We start from the raw sequence: 21,130 nt of genomic DNA on the forward strand, positions 1-21,130 counted from the left end.
TGCATGCTGCAAACTCTTCCTGAGACTCTGGGATGCCACTGCTTTATCCTGGGGAAAAAACACTCAATACAACTAATTACTTTTATATAGCAATTAAAACTCCACAAAGTGAAACTAGATTCTCTCGGCTACAGTTAGGTTCCCCTGTGGTACAAAATGGACTTCATCCTCCTGCATAACCCAGCAAGTGTGTCCTGGACCTTGAGCAGAAACAACCCCATGGATGGGTTTGTCTTCGCCCAAAGCAGGATAGACCCAAACAGTTTTTCCCAACAGGTTCTTTTTGCACACAACAGGGACTTTATCACCATCCACTGTATGCAAAAGATCTGATTGAGCAGGACCAGCTTGATTGATAGATTCCCTAGTGTTAACTAGCCAGGTGTCCATGTCACTGACAAAGATGTTAAACAGCACTGGTCCCAGTACCAACCCTTGCGGAACACTACTTGTCACACATCTCCATGAGGACACTGAGCCACTGGTCACAACTCTTTGGGTGCAACCATCCAGCCAGTTCCCTATCCAATGAGTTGGTCCATCCATCGAATTCCTATTGTTCCAGTCTGGAGATCAGAAGGTTGTGTGGGACAGCGTTGGATGCTCTGCACAGGTCCAGGTAGATGGCATCTGTTGCTCTGCCTTTATCCACTGGGGCTGTGACCCCATTGTAAAAGGCCACCAAATGAGTCAGGCAGGACTTGCCCTTAGTGAAGCTGTGTTGGCTGTCACCAATCACCCTTTTGTTATTTCCATGCCTTAACAGAGGATCTGCTCCATGATCTTGCCAGGCACAGAGGTGAGACTGACTGGCCTGTAGTTCCCTGGGTCTTTTTTCTTTTTTAGATTTTTGAAAGTGGGGGTTATTTTCCCCCATTTCCAGGTAGCAGGTACTTCACCAGTCTGCCATGACTTTTCAAATATGATAGACAGTGGCTTTGTAACTTCATTCACCAGTTCTTTCAGGAGCCATGGGTGAATCCCATCAGGTCCCATGGACTTGTTCACCTTCAGGTTCTTTAGGCAGTTTCAAACCTACTCTTCATCTACAGTTAGGGGGATTTTCCTTTTCCCAGTCCCCATCTGTGGCTTCTGTAACACTGAGGGTGTGACCAGAGTCCTTGCTGGTGAAGACAGAGGCAAAGGAGTCATTGACCACCTTGGCCTTCTCTACATCTTGGGTCACCAGCTCTCCCATTCCCTTCTGGAGTGGGCCCAGATTTCCCTTGTCTTCCTCTTATCATTGACATACCTATTGTGATTTTTCTTGTTGCCTTTAATCCCCCTTGTGAGATCCAATTCTCTCCATGCTTTTGCTTTCTTAACCTGATCTCTTGCTTCTCTGATTATGTCTCTGTATTTGTCCCAGGATATTTTTCCTTGCTTCCATCTTCTGTGAAGAAAAAGTCGTTCCTATACCCCCACTTAAAACAGAAAATAAAATGAGAGTTAAAAGAAAACAAATGCTGCCGCCTAGGGAGCAAGATGGAAATCTGCAAATTCAAGTCCTGACTTGTCTCCCACGGGATTCACAGCAGGGCTTCCCCACTCAGACCTCTCCCTTCTGCTCATCTTTCTGTCACTGAGGACAAACAGCGTGGCTATATATGAGTACAGGTTAACACTACACTGGTACCCAAAAGGAAGAGAGAAGTCACTCCTAGGTGACTGTTAGTGGCCAGCTATCCATCTATCTTTGGATAGATGTTCTCTCATGGATAAGGATTTTCAACAGCTAGCAATATTTTTTGAGCCTTAAAGGTTTCAGCAGAAGCATGGTGGGCTTGTTACATTTCTATCACACTGAAGAGAACTTTGGGATTCCCAGTTCTGAAAGACTCTCCCACCCATTCAAGGAGAGATGTTTTCCTCCTTGTTCAAACCCAGTTGTGTTTCCACCTCTGGTTAAGAAAACCTACAAACTCCCAAAAGAGTTCCTGAAGCAAAGAGGATCACACCCACAGTGTCTTCTGGACAACAGTGCCTGCAGTCCAGGGAACATCTTCTTTACATTTGTTTCCTGGGCAATTTATATATTTTTTTTTTAGTATTTTCATGGGACAGAGAGTTGGGTATTTAATGAAAGTTCTTCTTGTAGCTCAATCAGGAACAAAATAATTCATATCCACCCTTCATTAGCAAAAGCCATTAAGACATCTTCTGACCTTCGCTTGACCTAGATGGATGGCTGCACATTGTACTCCTAGATAGATCAAGACTGTGCTGATGATCCTTGGAAGATATAAAATACCATAAAATCCTCCAAAAAATGATCAAACCACCTGAGCTCAGGAAGAAATGAGATATTTTAATTTCTTACTTCATAATCATGCCACTTGGCTGGGAGAAACCCTTGTTAGCCTCTCTCAGATGGATAAAACTAATGAGAATAATTGGCTTGAGATTTGTTGATATCTAAAAGTTACATAACTTCTTTTTATATTACTGATTTTAGTTAGTTTATAAATGCCATATGTAGGTGACATCAACACTTTGAGCAATTAAAGTCACATATGGATTTTAATGCATCTGATAAATCAAACGTAGTGGTCAGCAAACAGTGGTGTGTAGTCCTGTACAAGTCAATTTTTAATTTCAAGGGGACTGGGGTTTTATGAATTCCTATCACAGCCAGGCATGCATAACACAATGCTACACACCAGTCTCTCAGTTAAAGAGAAATATACATCTGCTTCAGCTGGAAATGTACCCTTAACAGTTTGAAGAACTGTTAAGAAGTATAAAGCACAACTTAAAATGCAACGAGAGACCAAAAAGAAAGTTGGGTGATATAGCCAGAGCAGTTGCAGCAAACTTTCACAACTGTTCCATAAAAAAAACCCATAATAGTTTATCTGGTGAATAGCAGTAAGATACATGAAAATAAAAGCCAAATTAAAAGAAGTTTACAAAAATAGGGAGATTCCAGACAACTTGTGCTTTCAATGGTTCTGTTTATTTAATACAATTAGAAGAGCAATATTAAAAGTTTAAAAGAAAAATAATCTCAGAAGAAAAGAGATAATTCTGCCTTGGTTTAGTGGAAAAGTTAATGGCACCTGCTCCAAGGAGCTCTGGGTAACAAGACTGAGAGGGTTGCAGTGTGCAACGTGGCTTTGGCCTCAGAACTTCATCATTCCCTGAACCTGTCCTATCCCTTTCCCCTCCAAGTAACACACTTCCAGATAGTAAAGAAATATATTGGGAGCAGTGCTCTAGTGTTAATATAATTGTCAGCCTACATGTTATTTTTCATTTTGATTTTTTTCACTTAGTGGTGTTTACAAAACCAGATCGTTTTTATGAGTTTTGCCCCAAAAAAAACCAAAAAACAAAACCAAACACAAACCCCAAAGAACCCCAATGCTATGTGTACTTTTGATGAGACTGAAGTAAGATTTCTAGAATTTACAAGACTGGAGTTGTTGAAGCACAATTAGTTATTGAAATACAAATACAGGAAGAAACATCTTAAAATTTCTATCCACTTGTTAATTCATAACATAGCACACAATTTCTTTGGCACTTGGTAGTTTGAAAAAGTGAAAACTTCCAGATCCGGAGCTGGGAGCACACAGAAACTCTCTCAAATGGATTTGTTATTAATAGAGAAATTGATTTTTCCATCCAAACGTCATACATTGTTGGGAGGCATTCGTAGTCTTTCTTTTACATCCACATATTCGTGTCTCCACATGACTATTTTATCCTAAGCTTCCAGTCCTGTAGCAGTGTCACTGTCACGGTTCCGGCCCAGCCGGTACCAACCAGACCTCTGCTCCCTCACCCCCACCCACACTGTGGGGTGGGGAGGACAAAATCCACCCAAAGGCTCCTTAATAGAGACAAGGACAGGGAGGTTTGCATTCCCCAGTAATGGGCAAAACCAGACAGGTTCATCTTGGGAAGGAAAAAAGAACTAATATAACCTACAAGGAGAAAGAGAAACCCTGGCCAGATCTGAACACCTTCTTCCCCCAGTCTTGGGTCACTTCACTGCCGCCTCCCCTCAGGGCACAGGGGACAGGCAGGGGGGGTTCAGGGTCAGTTCCCCACTCGGTGTTTCTGCCGCTCCTTCCTCCTCAGGGGAGGACTCCTCACATTCTTCCCCTGCCCCAACGCGGGGTCCCTCTCACGGGAGAGTCCTTCAGGAACCCCTGGGACACGAGTCCCTCCCGTGAGGTGCAGTCCCTCAGGAACTGCTGCAGTCCGGGCTTCCCACAGAGTCACGGCTGCTTCAGGAACAGTCACCTCCTCTGACACGGGCTCTTCCACGGCTGCAGAGCCACATCTGCCCCTCTCTGCAATCCCCCACGGGCTGCTGCTTCCCATCTGCCCACCCGTGACACTTCAGGGGCTACAGATCCACTTTTACCCCACTGTGCTCCTTCAGGGACTGCTCCCCCGTGTTCCTCCATGGGCTGCAGGGTCACAGCCGCCATCTCACCACGGGCTGTGGGGAAACCTCAGCTCGGGCACCTTTCCCCCTCCTTCCCCACTGCTTCCTGGTGTCTTCTGTGACATTGCTCTCTCTCAACTCCTTCTCTCCTCTGCAGGTCTCTTTCCTTTCATTTTTGCAATTTCCTTTTCCTCCCAGGGGCACATTCAGCTTCCCAGATCTGCTCGGCCTTGGGCAGAGGCGAGGAATTGGAACTGTGGGAGCTTCCAGCAGCTTCTCACAGGAACCATCCCTGTGCTCCCCCTGCTTCCAAAACACCCCTGCACTAACCCAAGACATCCACATATGACACCCCTCTGTCAATCGTTAATGTTTGTGTGAAGGACATTAGAGCAGGCATGTACTGGAAGGATGGCTTTGGCCCTTTAAATGAACTATATAAGATGCAAGTTTTACTGCTTTTCAAAACCAAATTGTTGGCCTGTAAATGCTCACCAGGTTTGAAGTGTGCTGCACATCCCTGCCTGTGCCTGATGAAACCACTCTCTGAGGACGGGGCTTGATCAAGCGCCCCTTGGCTTGGATCAAAAGGTAGAAGCCATCTGCATATTACCAATGCACCATAAGACAATCAAAATATATTTCAAGGAACATGCAGAAAACAGATGTTTAGCAGAAGAGGTGGGAACAACTGTAAAAAAGGATGTGTGCCCCTCTGCATGAGGGTGTGTGAGCAAAAGGACAAAGCTCAGGGCTCGCATACCCCGCCTTGTGGTAAGCTCCACCAGATCCACTCTGGGATGTATAACCTTTTAAATGGGTCTTTTCTTACTTGGTAAGCAGCTCTTGGGTGCCAGCCCAGGGCACCCTAGGGAGCAGAACCCAGAGGGCCAGCAGCCCAGAGGCAGTGCACAGCCCCTGCCCACACCTCCAGTGCTCTGGGTACCCATTCATTTCCTTCTGCAAACTTACTGGTATACAGTCAGAACATCTCTTTCTTACCCTGTGGTCTGTCTTGCATGAGAAAATAAATTTGGATTCAGGTTGTAAGAGTACTGTGGCTATGTTTCTATACACTGGTTTTAATAGGGAAACCGTACTTTATTTCAACAGGCAAAATTATTTATTAAGACAGGCTACACAGAAGGTACTTTTAAGGGATTGTTTCCATTTGGACTGTCTGCATCCCTCTCATTTGCTTGAAAAGTGGCCATCTGCCATATCAACATCTTCCCCTCTTGAAAATTTGAACATCCTTTTTATTTTCTCTGGAATCATAAGAAAAATATTTTAGAAGAGAAGGTCTACACTTGAATTAAACAGAGACATAAAGTGTCTTTCATGTGTTAAATTAAATGCAGCAATGCATGTAATCACTTAAAGCAAGTATTACTACAAAATAACTGTGATGCAAAGATTTATAAATCACATAGAGTAACTCACCAGCAACAGCCTCACTGTAGGTTTTGTGACCTATGAAAACTTGAGTAAGATATCTGAAAATCTGACAAGTATCAAACCATAAGACAAACCACTAACTTCACAGTCTGAACTTCACAGTTCCTGAAATGGGTACCAGCCATAATGCTTACAAAATTTCCCCCTTTCATGTGGGAATTTGGTGGGGAGGGTGTGGATTGTGCTGCATCTCTGTGTCCCAGGCTTCACTGAAATTCGAATGTGTAGTTCTTTGAATGTTGGAATCTTCTTTAAAGAAATTTTAGCTAAGTCTCCCTTACTCTGGAAACATAATTTTTTTTTGTTTGTTTCTTGGAAGTCTTATGCATGTACTTTGAGGCACTCGATTTACAAATCTGTTAACCAAGCAAGTGGAGATACATAAAGAAAGTGATAGATTGCAAACTGCCCTAGATCTTCATTTTCCTTCCCTGTCTTTAATAGACTCAAAATGTTTTGCTCCTCATGAAATTAAAGAGGCTTATAATTACCCAAAAGCAGGGATAATCTATACTAATAGTTATACCAGGGATCTTTTATCCAGAAGGTAGTGAAGAAGATTAGGACTATGAAAGGAAAAATCAAGCCCAGGGGATGTAAAACACATGTAAAGATGTTAGGAAAAGTTCTGCCTGAAGGGCTGGCCTTTTGCTAAACCCTGCAGAATCAGCTCAGGCTGCTGCATCTGCTTCCAAAACGGTGTTTGTGCTGCTGCCAGACTAGGTTTAAATTGAGATCAGCTGTCACTGCTACTGGACACTAAGTGTGGGAGGGACCTGGGATCTGCATTTGAGCACTTGCTTAAGAATGGATTAGAAATAAGATTTAAACAACCACAAGAGGCAGAGAGGAAGACCAGGTTTTATTTTATACTAACAGGCTGCACTGCAGAACCAGGATGGGAAGGGGTTGTGCTGCACCTTTGCTCCAGGTGTCTCATGTTACTGTGGATCAGCCACAGCAACTTCTGCAATGCACTTGGTGCACATGGAGCTCTCTCCAGGTGACCACAGAATCTTGCATGAATAAAGAGCCCAGGGACAGAACTGCCTTGGCCATCAGGAAAGTACAACTCTCTTTAAAAAGCCCTTCCATGGGCTTAAACAAGGGCTGTGTGGCATGTAGGTTGGCTGCTGAGAATCACTGAACTACTGGCCATGCAACTTGTTAAGAAGGGCAGAAAGATCTCTTTGTTCTCCCCTCCTGAGGAGTGTGACGAACTGTACCTCAAACTCCTTGAAGTGAAATGACCATTGCTTATGACTGTGAACCATTTTTCACAGCTGGCATTCCCTCAGGAAGACAAAGTGTTTTATCCCTGTGTTCATGCCAAGTCAAACACTTCAGAACAACTGCAGACTCAATTAGAAAGCCAGTGGGTATGCCAGCTGCTGAATTATTAATTTGGTCCCTTCGGACCGAAATACACGTTTCTGAGCAAGTAAGAAGACAGCAAAAAACATGGTTAAAATAAACATCTATTTTGTAACAAGATTAAATCCCACAGTTCACACAACACCTGTACACTACGTCTTATAAGATGTAAGGCCCATCATGAATTATTGAAGGAACTGACTGGAAATGCACAGCACATTTGGGTAGAGAACTCTTTGTGCTATGTGCAATGCTGTGTGCAGGAAAGAATCTACCAGGCACCCATCTGGAACTGAGGGATTATGACTAAAAAGTGACCCATCCTAGCAATGTTAAGGCCGGATTTCAAAGCCCATGGTTCTGTTCTGAGATCAAATACACTGTTTAGGTTGTGAGACTCTCCTGTCTGTATCTCCATGACATGGATCTGCTGTCTCTATCTGCAATACTTAGCACTTTTAACTTACTCTACTGATTTCAGTCCATCGTTCCAGATCCCTGGGAATTTTGGTAGTCCTGCACAGCTCATTTATCTCATGATTTTTGCAGTTTTTATTGTCTTGTTTCTGATATCCAATTCATTTAAAAAATACTGAATTATATACTATACCTAAAGGAATACTTAGTAGCTCCTTTGACTGTAAAATGCAGATTACTGCTTTTAAACCACAGCATTTCAATCTGCTGTAGCTTTATACTTTTACAGTTCAGCTGAATACCTATTTGTCTGCTTACAAGAATGTCAAGTGGAGCTTTGCAAAATGCTTTATTTATGTCATGGAGAAATACTTCTGCTTCTTCCTAATGAAATGAAATTAAATGAAGTTGATAAGCAGCTCCTCTCAGTTTGCACTGAGAGGATGCTCTGTAGATGTTTCTATTCAGCTTTAATGGGCAGTAACAATGCTCTTTAAAAACTGATTTTCTATGCTTTCAATTTTTTTAAAAGAATACTTTATTAAAGAATAAAACACGTTTTTTCAAATATTAGAGATTTTTTTCTTGATTTAGGAACAATCTGAATGGCAAAATAGTATTTTCTCCTAACATCCGGCACTCTTACTCATCTATGTGGAAGGAAGTACAAGAGATTGGATCCTGGATACAAACATTTTGTAGTGAAATCTGCATTTTGAGTGGGATGTTTCACATTTTCTAATGGAGACTGTCAAGGAGCCTGGCATTATATTTAATGGCAATGTGGTACTGTATGAACATGACCCCTCTGAGATGCTCTTCCTTGAGAGCTACATATAGGAATCTCAGTGCTCATAGTTAACTGAATCAAACCTCAGCTATTTACAGGTATCACGATGGAAGCTGCTGCAAAGCATCAACAGTTGAGAGGACACTGCTAAAACTGCCGTTTATCAGACTGTGAACGATCCAAAGCCAATTATCTACCAGTTAACTGAGACGTCCGGGTGATTATTTTGCTTACGTTGAGGGAAGGCAAGGTTAGGATGACAATGAAGTTCCTACCTGTTCGAAAGGCAGAGCACACACTCATTGGAGTAGGTCTCTCCGTCGGTGCCACACACTGGATTGTAGTCCCTCGGGCATCCAGGGACACCGTATTTGTCGCAGGCAGGCTGGGGAAGACAGACAGGGACATCAGAAGTGTAAGACGCGTCGCTGAAACAGCCTCTGGAGAACTCTGGCAGTGCTCGGGAGGAGCTGGAGCAGCCTTGGGAAGCGCCACGTTATCTTCCTTGGGGAATCACTGCTCGGGACTTGGCATCAGCCGTGGTGTCAGGACACACACGCGTGCCTCAAAACCACGCTTCTCCCGACGTCTTCACGTCGGCGGGACACCCGGACAGCGAGTCCCCGGGAAGGGCACCTGCAGACCCAGCCGGTAAGAGAGTGGGATCCCCAGAGCATGTGTGCTGCAGCCCTCAGCTCCCGGGGACCCTGGGCTGTGGGGACGACACTCGCTGCTCAGCCCCGGTGCCCCGGAGCCGGGGTCAGGCACCCTCCCACCCCCTGCTCATCCCGGGGAAGGGGCTGCCGGCAGCGGCAGGGCTGGCTGGCGACACGGAGGGTTGAAGGGTGGGATCGTCGCGGCGGGCAGCACTCACCGGGACGCTGGCAGCGGCGCCGGGAAAACGGAGGAGCCCTGTGGAGAGCAACCGGAGTTAACGGCGCCTGGTCCCGCCCGCTTTCCCCCCGACCTCCCACGGTCCCAGCCCGTCGGTGTCCGTTACCGGTCCCGTCCCCAACCAGCCGGTCCCGGCACCCCCCGACGGCGTGAGGCACCATCCTGTGCCGTTTCTCTCTCCCGCCTCCCTCCGGTTGATGCCCGCTGCTGGCTTAAATTCAGCGGCCGCTCCCCCAAAGCCGTCCGGTCCCCGATACCGGTTCAGGTTTCCCTTTTCCTGGGACGGGACCGGCCGGCATGGGGGAACCGGCTCGGTTCCCTCTTCCCGGGACTAGCTCGCATCCCTCGACCTCCACTGCCCCGGCGCCCAGTACCGGCGAAGAGTGCGGGCAGCAGCACCAGGAGAACCGGAGCCAACCCAGCCATCCTCGGCAGCGTCCCGAGCAACAGCGGCGTTCGGGACGGGGCGGGGCGGGCAGCGAGAGCAACGGCAGCGGCGCAACGGCGGCGGGGAGGGCGCGGGAGAGGGGGCGGGGGGGGAGCTGAGGGGCTCCTGAGTGCTACTGGGAGGAGCTGGGGGTGGGGGACCCATGGGGAACACCCGGGAGTCGGGGGGGCCCGGGACATACTGGAGAGGCAGGGAGTAAGGATCCACGGCGGGGAGCTCCTGTGGGGCAGAGGTGCCGGGGGGAATGGGGAGGGATGTGGTGTCTGTGGGTTTGGGGAGGGGGCAGGCACCTCCAGAGACACCCTCCCTGCCGTCCTGGGGGGATTTGGGGTTAAGGTGCCCGAATGCTGTCCTTGGCAAGTAAGCCTCTGGCTCCCTACCAGTAGGTCGCTTATCCCTGCCCTTCCCACTGAGAATCCCCCAAACCAGCAGTCAGCAGCTAACCAAGCTCTGCTTCTGTGATGCACAGAGCAGTGGAGAAACCATACCGGGACCGTGCTCACAGGATGAAAAACTTCAAGGTCAGGGCTGTGCAAAGGTGCAGCAGAATTAATGGTGGGCACCTGGCTGCAATTCTCTGCACTTCCCTGCTTGATTAACCTCATTAATGTTGTACTTTGGTAGCAGAGTGCCTTGAGCAAGGTGGGGAAGTTCACAGTACGTGTGCAGTGCCATGTGGCTGTTGATGTCGTAGCCCCTGTCCCCTCAAGAAGTGACATGAGATGGCTTCTGTGGAGCTATGAGTGTCTTTCTAACAAGAGGAAAAGCACATCATTATAGCCTCAGCAATAAAGCCAACCTATATGAATCCAAAGTCACAGGAATCCAGGCCAGTGGGGCTGGAAAGGCTTGGCACATGGTCCTGTCAGCATGACCGGGTGTTTGAGCAGCATGGCTCTCCAAAGAATATCTCATCTGTTGGTTGCTGGTAAGAGTGGTTAGTTTTGCAGAGCCCAGGAGTTAGCTTCACATGGAGTCTGGTTCTGGAATTGTTTTTATGCAGTTTCCTGAAATCTAGGGTTATGAGCTTCTTGTGAAGTGGCCTGTGCTTCTGTGTATGAGCTGGGGTTTAGACCTGTCTAGTGTTTTGATGTATCTCAGACATCACAGACATCACATGCACCCTTCTTGTCTCTGTTTCAGTCCCTGGGTCCTTCCAAGCTTGGCTTTTCTTCTCCATTGTGTTTCTGACAGTGTGTGCTGCCTGCACAGCATGATAGTCAGGTTGTTTTATTATCTGCTGAACACGTTCCTATTCCTCCAGCTAAATTCTGAAAATTGATTGCAGTGTTAGATTCCCACTCACAGTGCACCTTTGAAATGAATACCCAACACAAGGGATGCTTCATCAAAAGGCCTTTGGCTTGGATAGTTAAGCAAGTTGCCTAATCAGAATGTTTTGTGGCTGGTGGAACATGTGGAGGGATGTTTCTATCTTGATCTTGATCTCATTTTCTACCTTTGCTTCAAGTTTTGCCCCAGCTTTGCCTGTTGAGCCATTTTCAGAGAAAAGCTTATTTTTCTTATCTTGTTGTTGGGGTGGTTGCTGGATTTACATCCCTGGGGGACCTGTAGGTCCCAGAGAGGTTTCCCTGGGAGAAGGAGCATCTGTGGGTTAAACACTGGAAAGTTAGGCTGAGTGGGCTTCCTTGCTTCTTGAAGGTGTGTTTTTTTTTCAAAGCAAAATGTGCCAGCTGAAGATGAAGGAAAGAAAAAAAAACAAGGGTAGGAATTCTCTCTTGTTAATTTCCTAAGGTCATGTCACTACACAGTTAGTTGCAAGGCTCTTGCACAGAGCTGTGTTTGCACAGGAAAAAACCTGAACACAACAAACCAAGAGAGAGCTCAGTGCCCCAGGTGTCGGTAGCCAAGAAAAGCTTCAGCTCCAGCACAGCAAGCAGGAGATGGATGTGTACTATTGTATGGCACCTAAAAAAATAGCTGTACCCTCCCCCCTCCCCCAGCATTATCCACACTAATGTATTTTCCAAGGGGTTAAATGCTCAGCAATTTGTTGCACTTGATCCCAGATAAATGGGGTGAATGGGACTGTTTTGGTTTAACAAGGCTTCAGCTGTGTCTCTGTGACAGTAAATTAAACTAACTCACAGCCATGTGTTCTGTCTGGGATGCTTCCCCTTGATGTTGCAGAAAAAATACTGGAAAAATGTAACGTGCAGGAGCTTTATTAACTCTCAGTGTGACACTAAGATTTTAACTTGGTGCCAGTCCAGCCTTCTCAGTGCTGAAAGCATTTCATTTCACTCGTTCCAATTCTTTCCTTTGAGAGCATTTAACTTTGCCTGATTTGAATAAAATTTTAGAGATAAGTCTTTAGAGAAGGGAAAATGAAAGAAATTAGATTTTAAACAGGAGACAAGATAGCTTACACAACTTCTCTTCTGGCAAGATGGAGTATCTATTAGAAAATACCCATTTTCTTCCATATATTCTTCAGAACTGGAGGCAAGAAAGAGGATAATTATACAGAGTCTTAATAGTCTTTGTATCTTGTTAACACATTTCTGATATGAATGCTGAGTCACTGGAAAAGAAAATTGCAGAATAATTTGCATATCTCCTAGAAGTTATCTTCTTGTTAACGTCAGGTAGCTGATTAATAAACATGAAAGATAATAATGATCCTAGCATATAGGCTGCAGGGAGCAATACATAATTAGAAGTTACATCCCTACTGAGAAGCTCTGCTTCTGCCTTGGTGGAATAACCCTCTGGGCTTGGAAGTAAGAATTTATTTGAACTTTTGTCACTTTTCTAAGTAAACGTATATGACTTTCTGAAATAAAAAAGCTCCTTTGGTGAGTTTATATGTACTTCTTTCTTCTTCTGCCCAGCAGTTAGGTACTAGCAGGGCTGTGATCCATAATGCAGACGTTTTGTGACCGAAAGATGTTAAGAACAGGAGAATTGACTGAGGACAGGTTTCACACCAGAAGTGTGTGCCTGTGTCCTTCTTTTGGAATAAAGAACTGTTAAGCATGAGAGTCTGTGTTTGGCCTGGAGAACACAGGGCACAGTTCAGAGCCTTAGGTTCACCTAAGAAGAAAGTGGTTGTGTAGAGAGGAGTGACTGAGTATTTTAATCATAGAATCATAGAATTGCTCAGGCTGGAAAAGACCTTCAAGATCATGGAGCCCAGCCTCATCCTAACCCTATTACCCTATTCCTGATGACCCACCACTAACCCATGTCCTTAAGCACTACATCTGTGAAATTTTTAAACACATTCATGGATGGAGACTCAAGCATCTCCCTGGGGAGCCTGGTCCAGTGCTTAACAACCCTTTCTGTAAAGAAGTTTCTCCTGATATTCAACCCAAATCTCCCCTGATGCAACTTGAAACCATTTCCCCTTGTCCTGTCATCTGTCACCAGAGGGAAGAGACCAACCCCACTCTCACTACAACCTTCTTTCAGGTATTTGTAAAGAGTGATAAGGTCTCCCCTCAGCCTAATGGGTTATTTTTTGGGTCTTCAGGAACATATCAGTGAGACACAAGCAATTTCTGGGAGTGCAGAAGTACCTGCCTTGCAGTGGACTGGGCTTCAATATGTTCCTTACTCTTCTACCACCTGAAAATCTGGGAAGGACTCAGGGTTATAAACTTTAACAATATTCCCTGACATCCTCTGGTTAATGGGAAGCATGTGCATTGGTGTTGGTTGTCTACTGTTGGCCTTTCCCAGTGCCTCAGACAGTAAGGCCCTTTAGCCTGATAAAAACCCCATGTTATTTAATGAAAATGGGACAAGAGGAGAGGTGTTTTGTACCATCCAGTGAAATGAGGTCTCTCTGCAACCAGAGAGTCAGGCTGCTTATAGCTTTACTCAAGCACAAGAGCAGCATGGCCTTAGGTGGCAGGGTAAATTGGGAACAAGTAAGGAGACACCAGTTCTCAGGGTAAAATTAGTTCACAGTGTTGAAAGAAAGCTGATCTATCACCTCATCCTCTTAAAATGGATATAGGGAGATGTCTTAACCTGTTTTAGTGCCCAAAGGGTTGGGATTAAGGCACTAAATTGCCTACTTTAGATGAGGATTCAGCAGTGTGGTGTGGAATATCCTCTTCGCCACAGGTGGTGGATGCTAAAAGCTTTAAAATGGGAGGAAAAAATAGAGTTGTTGAGGAAGAAGCTGTAAGGGACCTTAAGAGCATGAGAATTCCCACTTGAAGAGGTTCCTACAGGCTGCTGCAGGCAGGAAGGTGATGCAGAAGAAGTCTGGCTTTGCATTTGCTCCAGTTTTCTCTTGGCCATCACTGCTGGGCTCTCTGGGACAGAGGAGGCTGAGGGAAGGATACAACAGTCACAGATAACCTGCAGTTAATGTCCTCATGCAGCCCGGAGCCATATGGGGAGGATGTTTACATCCACTGAAGGAGCAGGATGGTGCATCTGGGTTGCCTGGATTGCTCTGGGCAGCCTGGCAGGGACAATGGGCAAGTCCCAGCTGTACTTGTGCCATGCACATGAGTCTTGTGCCCTAAGTATGGGAGTGTGTCTTTCCACCTGAGTTATTTTTGGGCTAAAAGCAAGCAGCATTCTTGAATGAAGGAACCACAGGACAAGAAAAGATGCTTCTGAGCTGCTGTTCAGCGTGTCAGCCTGGGGTGGCTCTGCTGAAAGCCTCTTTTTTAAGGCACTGGAGGGCCCCTGCTTCTGACAAGACTGGGAATGCCCTAGAAATGGTTTGGCACTTGCTAATTGGCCATTTCTCACAACTTGGACCTGACACAGCAGCAGGGCTTAGAAGGACAGAGAGATAAGAGCTGCTTTTCCTGAACATTTTCATCTCCCTGACAGTGATTACTGCAGGGGAGAAATCAGCAGCACCAAACAGACTGATCAGCTTTTGGTCTAAGTCTGAGTTTGTTTTGCAGGGGTAACTGGTTCTAGTTGACAAGGTAACTGGTTCCAGACCACAGACTGCTTCCCTGGCCAGGTCCAGAGTACTAAACTGTGATCTTTTTTTTTTTTATTTTTTTATTTTATTTTTGGTAGATTTCTCCAAACTGTTGTTATAAAGCATAGGTTCAAATGTTCTAAGAAAGATGAGGAGGAAGCTCCTTGCCTCATCACATTCCATCACCATCCTGTCAGTGGCATTCCCACCCCCACACCAATAAAAGATGGCTTTGGGGGTCCTATCTGTAACACACAGCTCATGAATCATTCACTTCAGCTGTGCTCCTATGTTTGCAATCCCACATAGCCCAAAAGACAGGATCCAGGCCTCAGGGATTTAATTATGTACACTCTGCTCAGCCTCTCCTTCTTTGATCCCTCCGTGCCCATTCCTTTTGCTCCATCCCACTCTTTTCTCTGCTCTATCAGTCACAGGTGGGCAATTTATCCTCTCCTGTTTCCCACATGATCCCCATCTATCACCTGACTGCCTTTGAAAATTATTTACTGTCCAGCTGCCCACTTTGTGTCTCTGGCTGCCTTTCATCTGTCTGTAACTCGAGGGGTGCTCCCTGGAGGGGGGGTGAGCATCTCATGGCAGCAGCATGGCCCTGAGGAGTGATGCTGACCTCTGGGCAGTGCTGCTGGATGGTACCAGTGGACCTGCAGTGGAACAGTGAGGAAAGGGCTGCTGTCAGGTGCCCACATGCTCCTGGAGGATCTGCTCATGCCCTCAGTCACCATCATAGCACCAAGCAGCAGCCTTCTCCCTGGCAGAGAAATGTCCTAGAGCAGGTCCAAAAGAGGGCAACCAGGCTGGTGAAAGGACTCGAGCACAGACCCTTTGAAGAGAGGCTGAGAGAGCTGGGGGTGTTCAGCCTGGAGAAGAGGAGGCTCAGGGGAGACCTCATCACTCTCTACAACTCCCTGAAAGGAGGTTGGAGCCAAGTGGGGGTTGGTCTCTTTTCCCAGACGACTTTCAACAAGACAAGAGGGCACGGTCTCAAGTTGTGCCAGGGGAGGTTTAGGTTACATATTAGAAAGAATTTCTTTACTGAGAGGGTGATCAGACATTGGAATGGGCTGCCCCAGGAAGCAGTGGACTCTCCGTCCCTGGAAATATTTCAAAAGAGCCTGGATGTGGCACTCAGTGCCATGGGCTGGGAACTGCAGTGGGAGTGGATCAAGGGTTGGACTTGATGATCTCTGAGGTCCCTTCCAACCCAGTCAATTCTATGATTCTATGATTCTATGATTCTGTGATTCTATGATTCTATGATTCTATGATTCTGTGATTCTATGATTCTATGTGTGTGGATTTCTGTGATACTTAGGCTTGAAAAGGGGCTTTAGCTGTCCCTGGAGCCTCCAGAAAATTCCTGAAGGGGTGTCCTGATGGACAGATATCAACATAGTTTTCTTTTTCTCTCTTCACCAGAAGATTTTTTTCTGCTGTTTCCAACTCAAATAAGGACGTTTATCTACTCAGTCTTTCATGGGCAGCTTTATAGGTGCTGGCTTTGACTTTTGCTGTCCGTGTGCTGGATCAAACCATGCACTGCAGGCCAGGGCCACACATTCTGCCAGAGGGCAAATGCACTTCATTTTAGTGATTTACCCTGGGATCATAGTCATAATTTGGAAGGAGTTGCCTGGTCCCAGTGGCATTTCTTGTCTCTGAAGTTTTCTCATAAAGCCCAAACTTTGAAGGCAGTCTGCAAAAGCTGCTTCTAACTTGTGAAGCTGTTAAAAGAGACATGGTTAAGGGATCAGCCCAGAAGGCTGCTCACCTTTTTCTGGCTGTTAAAGCTAAACCCCATGGATGACCTGCAGTGATAGAGGAACAGCATCAGCAGAAACTGCTTTCAGCTGTCAAAGGGCAGAGTCTGCCCATGGTGGTGGCAGCAAAGCTGCTATTGATTCAACACAGTGCTTGGAAGTTAATTGATCCAGCAACACTGGTCTTATTTCCAAATGGAAAGACACTTTGAAAACTCAAAGGCATCTTCTTTAGTGGCCACATATTCCAGCCCAGGCAGTGTCCATCCAAAGCTGCTTTCAGCATCAGCCTCCCACCAGCTCATGTCTCTCCCCCCTGCAGAAACAGACTCTGTGAACACAGTGGTCATCTGAGAAATGTCTAATCCAGGCACAGCCTCTGTTTCCCATCCCTGTCCCAGAAGAGCTTTTGTTGAGCTTCTGGTGCCCTTGGGCTGGGTTTCTGGGCCCAGAGCACTGTATCTGATCAGTGCCAAGGGGAAAGGCTTGCTGGTAGCTATCACCATGCCAAAGGGAGGACAGGCAGTAGAGCCAATATCTCAATTTTTCCTCTGCCCTATTTATGCAGTGCTGTGCCCTGAGCATGCTCCCTCGCAGTACATGTTGACCCCATAAGTGAAGGGACTCTTATCCTGGGAAAACCCACCCAATGTCTTTTACAGTCTCCAGCAGGGAGGATGAACTGCAGACAAGAATTTCAGAGCTGGCTGGTACATCACAGGCAGGATCAGTCAGGCTTTGATGCCTGTCTGCCTGATGGATTGTCTGATGTGGGGGATAAAAAGATCTTGATTCACCAAGGAAGAGAAGTGGTGGCTTGGAGATGGAGATGAGTAAAGGTGGCAGGAGGGCTCAATGCTGCTGTGAGCTCTGCCTTCTCTGTGAAGGCCATTGCCAGAGGTATCACTGCATGATGGGCATCTTGCACCACCCCCAGCCACAGCTGTGGGGGCTGTGTGTTCATTACAAACCTGCCATCAATCAAGGGAGGAGAACAGTGAATGGAGGAGGTCACAAAGCCTGGAACTTGTTGGAGGGACTATTTCTGAGTGGTGTTGCTGGATGGGAGACCTACAAAAGGCAGGATTCCCCCAAACACTGCCTGGTCCTGAGGAAGGTAAATCTCAGCTTTGTTTTCCCCCTCACCCTTTGGTCTGACCTGGCCCTTATTCTTCCACCACAAAGCTGCTGTTTCTCTTGTTCTTTTTGCTCCTGCATTTGGGGTGGTATCTGGCATCTAGGATGTGTAGTGGTAGGCGTGTGTTCTAGAGAAAGCTTTTTTTTTTTTTTTTTTTTTTTTTTTTTTTTTTTTAAATTTTTTTTTTTAATTTTTTTTTTTTTTAAAAAAAATATGGTCTGTCTTTCCAACAAAAAAGGCAATTTTTTTGTGTAATGGAAAAATCTCCGTTTTCCTCTAGGTTTTCAGCTCCTCTCTCCACCACATTTTTGGGGAATATTTGATGAGGCTGAAAAGGAGGAAGAAAAAATATTTTTTTCTGATGGTTCTGTTATCACAGAGCAGAATCACACTTACCTGAGCTGCTCTGCAGTCCAACATAAGAGGCAAAGGCTCTCCAGTCACTGTTGGAAGCCACATACTTTTGGATTTGTTCAAACTGCTTGCAAGCAATGCCAGTTTAGGAACTGCAAGAGCTCAGACTTTTCTGATCTGTGGGGCATTCTGGAACTGGTTCACTTGATTAAAATCTTCCCTAGTGAGAACAGTAAGATCTTATCTGAATCTTCAGAATCCCTATTTTGCAAGATTCTGGTGTTTTCTTTGCAAGAGATTGTAATAACTTGGTGGGGAGAGCAAGGCACAAGAGCAAAAATTCCTGATCCAATGAACTGATCAAGCTGGGTTTTCAGGATTTGGTCAGTGAGGCCAGGGCTGGATGGAGGTGTGATGCTGGTTTTCCTTGCTCCTGCTCTGGCTGAAGGAGTCTGCAGGTTTGTCCTGGTACCATGTGGTGGCAGCCTTGCTCCTGGAACGTGCTCTGGGGGTGCCTGCTCGCTCGGCTGGGTTTGTTTGAAAGGTATTTTTAGGCTGAAGAGCTCAATGGACCGTGTGTGCTGTCAGCTGGATAATATTGTGCTCTAATGTAGTTGTGCATCAGCAATGCACAACTGCTCCCGTTCCTGGAGAGATCCATAATTCAGTGGGAAACAGCCCATTCCTTTGGGCTGGGTACTCCAACATCCATCGTCAGGGATGCACAAGGGACAGGGCTGTGTTTGGGGCACACAAACATGAAGATGTTTGGGGCATGTGAGACCTCACCCAACCCTTCAGATCCCTGCTTGGCAATCCCAGCAGCTTCCAGAAGCTGTAGGTAAGGACTGGTAGCAGGTAGCAAGGGCCATTCCTGGCTGACTCCCTTCCCCTTTTCCCTGCTAATTCACACAGGATCTGTCTGCTTGATACAGCATCTCTCTCTGAGCCACGTTTTGGAGGTCTGGGATCTCTTCTGCTGGCAGGTTTGCCTGTGCTGGTGCTCGAGAGGAGGAAGGAGCAAGGTGGTATTTATTTTGATGGAGTCACAGTGTTGTGTTTGGCTGGGTTTTTCAGCAGCAATGGCTTAGCAGGTTGTGGGCATACTTGGGAGTGACTCACCAAGCAGTAATGACAGTAGGAAGAGGAGAAGAGAAATGCTTCAAGGGGTGTTCAGCTTTTCCTGATGGCAGGCAAACACAGGGCCAAGCTTTACTTGGAGTGACAGAAAGCATCTAAACTGAAAGGTCACCTGAGGTGAGCTGGGGACATGGCTGAGCTGTGGTCTCTGTCTTGAATCCTCGTGTGTCCCTGCCACCAGCTGATGAGGAGGCTTCCTGGCAGATGCATATGATGTTGACAGGAGAGCTTCCTACCTGTCAGCTTCTCGAGTCACCAAGAATCTCATCAGGCTGATGTGGCTGTCCTAAGGCATGTGTTCTCCAGAGCAAGCTGGCTGGATGAGAAATCAGCCAAACACCTCATATTTAAACAGAGAAGCATTTACTGCTGTTATACAAATGTCTGCATGGAGACTGCAATGTGCTGCAACTGGTGCATGCTTCACTGAGCCCCAGCAAAAAGGATGTGTGTGGTTTGCAAGATTGGTTTTCCCTTTTATTCTGCCTTTCTCTGCTGTTTCTGGTCATAGATACATATACAGAATAGTAATTTGTTAAGAAATGTTTATTAAGCTGCATTTTGGTAAATTCAAGACTCTGGTTGGTGGTTTTGCTCTGCAATAGATGCTGGCCAGGTGGCCTCAAAGAGGGAACTCTGTTCCCTCCACATTTGCTGTGCTTCTGGTGTGTGTGCCACAGTGAGGACTGGTGCCCTGTGATCACTGTTACCATGGGCTCCTGCAAAACCTTGTTTCCCATTTGCAGAACCTATTCTTGCAGGCTGTAACCCCAGGTTAATGACTTTAGTAAAAAAAACCTGCAGAGAAGGCAGGGGGTAAAAGTAGACAGTATAATGTCTCATAGCATTTTGGTTAAAGAAGCATTTAAATCACTTGGAGAGCTGTCTCTGGGCTGGTGAGGTTTCCTTTTCAGCTTCTGGTGCAGAGGTCCCTTTGCAGCAGATCTGCTTGGTGCAGGTGGCTTTGGGCTTCAAAAGGAGGGTTTGGAGCTATGAGACAAATTTATTGTAGGAACCAAGTGTAGTGCAGTAACTAATGATGGAGTAATATCAGTACAGAGCTTGGGAATGAATTATAGTTGCTGGTGGCAGTGACTCCAGGTGCCAAGAACAAAAGTCATGACTTCTTATTCATACATGTGCTATTACTTTAGCTTTACAGAGCTTTTCCTGCTGGTAAGTGGCACTATGCAAGCTCCTCACCATGTTGCACTGGTCCAAGAGGAAGTTCTCCCTGTTTTCCCAGGAGTTCCTTCTCATTAGTGGGTTTATCTACCAGATTCTTGTAGCAAGCTGATGGCTTACACTGAGGTCATCCTTGAGGACTGTAGCTTTACTTCTTGCAGGAGGGGCAAAGGAGTGGCCTGACCTGTGGAGCAGCACCTTTGGGTGCACCCAGCATGTGGAAAGCCTTTCTGTGAGTATCTGTGTGGACAAATGTGGAGCTGAAGTCAAGGCCCCTGTGTGATGTCTCTCTGCAGCTATAATGCTCTGACCTTTTAAAGAGACCTTCAACCTTGGTACCCTTAGGGGTACCTCTGAAAGTGGCAAGGGAAAGGTTTCAGGGCTTTTCCTGGCCTTTCCTGGCACTCTGGCCACTCACCTCTGACTTTCATTGATTGCTCCCAGCTCTGAGTCTGAGCAGGTGGTGATCAGTGGCTGGAAAGTCCTATATGCCATATGAAGAGATCCAAGAAGGGCTTCAGGGAAGTCCTAAGCTCTGCTATCCTTCCAGGACTGTTTGGGGAAGGAAGGATTCTTGTCTGTGCCTCTCTGAGTAATCTCAGTGAGTGAACTGGATGTGCAGCAATCCTCCTGGGTGAGCTGGTGCTCTGTTCACCTTGGCTGTCTCTTCAGTCCCTTCCCCTTCCATCTTCTGCAGATTCACTCACTTGGTGCCCCTATCTGACACAGACATATGGACACCTCTACAGCTTTTAGGAGATGTCAGCAAGCCTCTTCCACAGGCAGCTGGGGATAAGACATGGATCAGAAAGTGCAGTGGGAATTTGG

The 21,130-nt window shown here is 46.4% G+C and overlaps 1 protein-coding gene across 1 annotated transcript; it reads right to left on the reverse strand.

Moving 5' to 3' along the window:
• Positions 1 to 5,499: 5,499 nt before the first annotated feature.
• SPINK2 (serine peptidase inhibitor Kazal type 2) lies at positions 5,500 to 9,825 on the reverse strand. Its single transcript, XM_071742900.1, has 4 exons — positions 9,707 to 9,825; positions 9,313 to 9,350; positions 8,714 to 8,823; positions 5,500 to 5,667 (listed from the first exon to the last, which is right to left on the reverse strand). The coding sequence occupies exons 1-4, from the start codon at positions 9,756 to 9,758 to the stop codon at positions 5,622 to 5,624; spliced, it is 246 nt and encodes an 81-aa protein (XP_071599001.1). The 5' UTR covers positions 9,759 to 9,825; the 3' UTR covers positions 5,500 to 5,621.
• Positions 9,826 to 21,130: the final 11,305 nt, after the last annotated feature.

The sequence above is a fragment of the Heliangelus exortis genome, chromosome 4, assembly GCF_036169615.1.
Source record: "Heliangelus exortis chromosome 4, bHelExo1.hap1, whole genome shotgun sequence".
Lineage (NCBI taxonomy): Eukaryota > Metazoa > Chordata > Aves > Apodiformes > Trochilidae > Heliangelus > Heliangelus exortis.

What these genes read in the sequence shown, in the direction of transcription:
- SPINK2 (XM_071742900.1), bottom strand. Translation starts at nt 9,758, where the DNA reads ATGGCTGGGTTGGCTCCGGTTCTCCTGGTGCTGCTGCCCGCACTCTTC. An exon ending in GCTGCCCGCACTCTTCGCCG is followed by an intron (nt 9,351 to 9,706) that starts GTACTGGGCGCC and finishes TGCTCTCCACAG; the next exon opens with GGCTCCTCCGTTTTCCCGGC. An exon ending in GTGCTCTGCCTTTCGAACAG is followed by an intron (nt 5,668 to 8,713) that starts GTAGGAACTTCA and finishes TTATGATTCCAG; the next exon opens with AGAAAATAAAAAGGATGTTC.